The sequence below is a fragment of the Etheostoma spectabile genome, chromosome 8 (genome assembly GCF_008692095.1).
Source record: "Etheostoma spectabile isolate EspeVRDwgs_2016 chromosome 8, UIUC_Espe_1.0, whole genome shotgun sequence".
NCBI lineage: Eukaryota > Metazoa > Chordata > Actinopteri > Perciformes > Percidae > Etheostoma > Etheostoma spectabile.
Window position 1 is genome coordinate 17938652 of NC_045740.1, and position 3588 is coordinate 17942239.

The window sequence follows — 3588 nt, forward strand, 5'->3', positions numbered from 1 at the left end:
AGAGAGAGAGAGAGAGCTTTGTTGGTGCAGAAAACATTGAGCTGTTACACACACTCCCCGGCAGTTCAGTGCTTGGGTTTTGGTTTTTTACCCTCATAGTTAGGGCTGGGCAATAAAAAACAATAATATGAATAGAAGTCGGACTCACCTTGGCCACGAACGTCCCTCCGGGTTTCAGGACGTGAGTCGTGATGTTCAGAGCCTGAGAGACAAACAGGTGTCAGTGTGACATCACAGACCGACAGGTGACCACAAAACACACCTCTGCACTCACGGCCAATAGGAGCTGAGCCTGGATGTACTCGTCCACGTCATGGAGCCCGGTCACTATGGAAACAGAACAGTAAACAACTCCAGACAGCTGAATACATTTTTCTTATTTTCTTTTTTTTTTTTAAAAAGGGAGACAGACTGCCTTTTTATTACCACGAGTTCACACACACACACACACACACGTCTCAGCCGATTGGTTATGCCCTGGGACACAGCCAATGAACGAGAGACACGCCCACCAAATGACAGACAACAACATCGACAAATCAAATCAGTCGCACGCCGTCACCGAGGAAACACTCGTCGTTTAACCAGGAAAACGGAGCGAAACGGTGCAACGTGTCCCTGGTGAGGACAGACAGGAAGTGGACATCTCACCGTCTGGAGCGCCGTCGCACACCACCAGGTCGGCCGGCTGACCCTCAAAGTGACGGATGATCTCCTGAGCTGTCGACACCTTAGAAGAAGAAGAAGAAGAAGAAGAAGAAGAAGAAGAAGAAGAAGAGACACAGGTCATGCCAAGCACTGACACACTTCTTCTTGTGTTTTAACCCGTTTGTGCCGGATGCTTCGTGACGACACATCTACCGCCGGTTAGTGCGTTGCGCAACTCTGAGCCTCCTGCCGGCTGCTGCGTGGCGCAGCGTTTTGTCTTCGTCGGTCTTTTCATGACGCGTGCAGCAGAGAACGCACCGTCATTGGTCATTGGTTGAGCCATGTGACCACCAAAATGTACCGTAGTTTGCTGAAAATCATGTCAATCAACCAGACACACATTTGCGTTTGTTTTCGAATTTTTGAGAGACGAGGGAGAAGATGGCTCCGACAGAGGAGGAGTTAGACAGCGAGGGCGGATGTGGTAGATTATGATGAAGACATCCTCCCTCCCAAACTCCTCACTATCTTCCACCTCAATGTCCCTGCCCTCGCTGTCTAAATCCTCCTCTATTGTAGCCATATACTCGCTCGTCTCTCAAAAATTCATAAACAAACGCACATGTATGTCTGGTTGATTGACGTGATTCTGAGATAGTGAGATGTTTTTTACGGTGTGTTCAGGGGACAGACAGCTAGCAGATAGTGAGATGTTTTTTACGGTGTGTTCAGGGGACAGACAGCTAGCAGATAGTGAGATGTTTTTTACGGTGTGTTCAGGGGACAGGCAGCTAGCAGATAGTGAGATGTTTTTAACGGTGTGTTCCGGGACAGCAGTAGCAGATAGTGAGATGTTTTTATACGGTGTGTTCAGGGGACAGGCAGCTAGCAGATAGTGAGGATGTTTTTAACGGTGGTGTGTTCAGGAGCAGGCAGCTAGCAGATAGTGAGATGTTTTTAACGGGTGGTTCAGGGGACAGGCAGCTAGCAGATAGTGAGGGATGTTTTTTAACGGTGTGTTCAGGGGACAGGCAGCTAGCGATGTGAGGGATGTTTTTTTAACGGTGTGTTCAGGGGACAGGCAGTAGCAGATAGTGAGTGTTTTTACGGTGTGTCAGGGGACAGGCAGCTAGCAGTAGTGAGATGTTTTAACGGTGTGTTCAGGGGACAGACAGCTAGCGATAGTGAGAAGTTTTTTACGGTGTGTTCAGGGGACAGGCAGCTAGCAGAGTGAGATGTTTTTACGGTGTGTTCAGGGGACGAAGGAGCTAGAGATAGTGAGGGATGTATGTGTTTACCACGGTGTGTTCAGGGGACAGGCAGCTAGCAGATAGTGAGGAGATGTTTTTAACGGTGTGTTCAGGGGACAGGCAGCTAGCAGAAATGAGGAGATCTTTTTCTGTATGTGACAAAACATGTTGTTGCCTAGAACACGAGCAACATCGCTTAGAGCACATTTTAACTCCTGCAGTGGAAAATGGCGATTAAAGTCACATGATCGTCCATCTTGTCGTCACCTTGGTGATGTCTCCCTGGATCTGGGTGACTCCGGGCAGAGGAGCCATGGCCTGCAGGTCCACCGCCACGATCTTCACCTCCTCCCCCCCCGTCTCCCCCTTCTCCTCCTGACCCCTGAGTGGGGAAAAACAAAACAATCAATCAATCGGTTCACTATTGGGATTTGTTCATTTCTGCCTAGGCGACTGTATTTTTACTCAACAAATAAATAAAAAGATTTTAAAAAGTGAAACCTGAGTTTCCGACTGAGGACCTGACTCCAGCTGCCGGGAGCTGCACACAGATCAACGGCTCGGTTCACACCTAAGGGAGACGATAAAACATCATTTAATGTCAAATCAGACATTTATTCAACCCTTGTGTTGCCTTCACTTTCGGGACCCTCTCGTATCCCTCGGGTCAAATTGACCCGGGGCTTATTTGGGCTTTTAAAAACAATTCTGAAATCATAATGCATTCACAAATTTTGTCATTATCGCACTTTCAAACAATTGAGATAACATGTATGTTTAGGGAATGCAATCCGTCTCTACTAGAACACAATTAAAAATGGAAAGTGGGGTTCGTTTTTTTGTTATAAGGTTATAATTCATGTTAAAAATCCACTATGGAAACAACATAAGAGGTCCTATCCAGAATGATTTACTGAATTGAGTCAGGAAAACATGTTTATCACAGAAAATAAGGAAAGGCCGTTAATTTTCAAGTAGAAAAAAAAATGTATATTTGTACCATTTTTCTTCTTGTTAAAATTTGAAATGGGTTTAATTTGACCCGATTACAATACAAGGGTTCACAGACAGCAGAAGAATGCAGCCAGGCCCGTAGAGGCAGAACCAGACTCAGTTTGTTCTGGAGATGCTCCGATACCAATACCAGTATCGGAAAAGCCTCCGAAACTGCCTAAAATGCTGGTATCGGAAAGTACTGGAGTCTATCCACCGATCTGGTACAATTCAGCAAAAATCTACTTTAAAGAAGTTGTTGTTGTTGTTTTTTTCCCCCCCGATGTGACTGACTGTCAAGCTGGATAGTATAACCCTTGTGTTGTCTTTGCTTTCTCTGACATTTGTCACTTTTTCAATGTTGTGGTTGCTTTTTTTGATGTTCTTTTCCAAAGTTATTTGACATTTCTAATGTTGACATTTTCAGCTTATTTCGAATGGGCCCATTTTTTTGTGACGGAAAATGGGTCAAATTTGACCCGAGGATCACACGAGGGATGAGAAAGTTCTACGGCATCCATGGTTTGTGTTTGTTCATGTTTGATAAAAAGTTGAACCCATACAACAAAGGTAGAAATCGTATCACATCCATACATACAGCCGTTACGATACTCTGGTGTTGGATCAGTACTCGGTATCGGCCGGCCGATAGATAGATAGATAGATAGATAGATAGATAGATAGATAGATAGATGTT

General features: G+C 45.3%; 1 protein-coding gene across 1 annotated transcript in view; it reads right to left on the bottom strand.

Moving 5' to 3' along the window:
* ftsj1 (FtsJ RNA 2'-O-methyltransferase 1) overlaps positions 1-3588 on the bottom strand; it is a 35058-nt gene that overhangs the window by 29998 nt on the left and 1472 nt on the right. Inside the window, exons 3-7 of the mRNA XM_032523009.1 lie at positions 2400-2469; positions 2166-2280; positions 652-730; positions 275-327; positions 149-202 (exon numbers count right to left, since the gene is read on the bottom strand). Coding sequence (XP_032378900.1) covers positions 149-202; positions 275-327; positions 652-730; positions 2166-2280; positions 2400-2469 — 371 coding nt within the window. The remainder of the gene's footprint in view (positions 1-148; positions 203-274; positions 328-651; positions 731-2165; positions 2281-2399; positions 2470-3588) is intronic.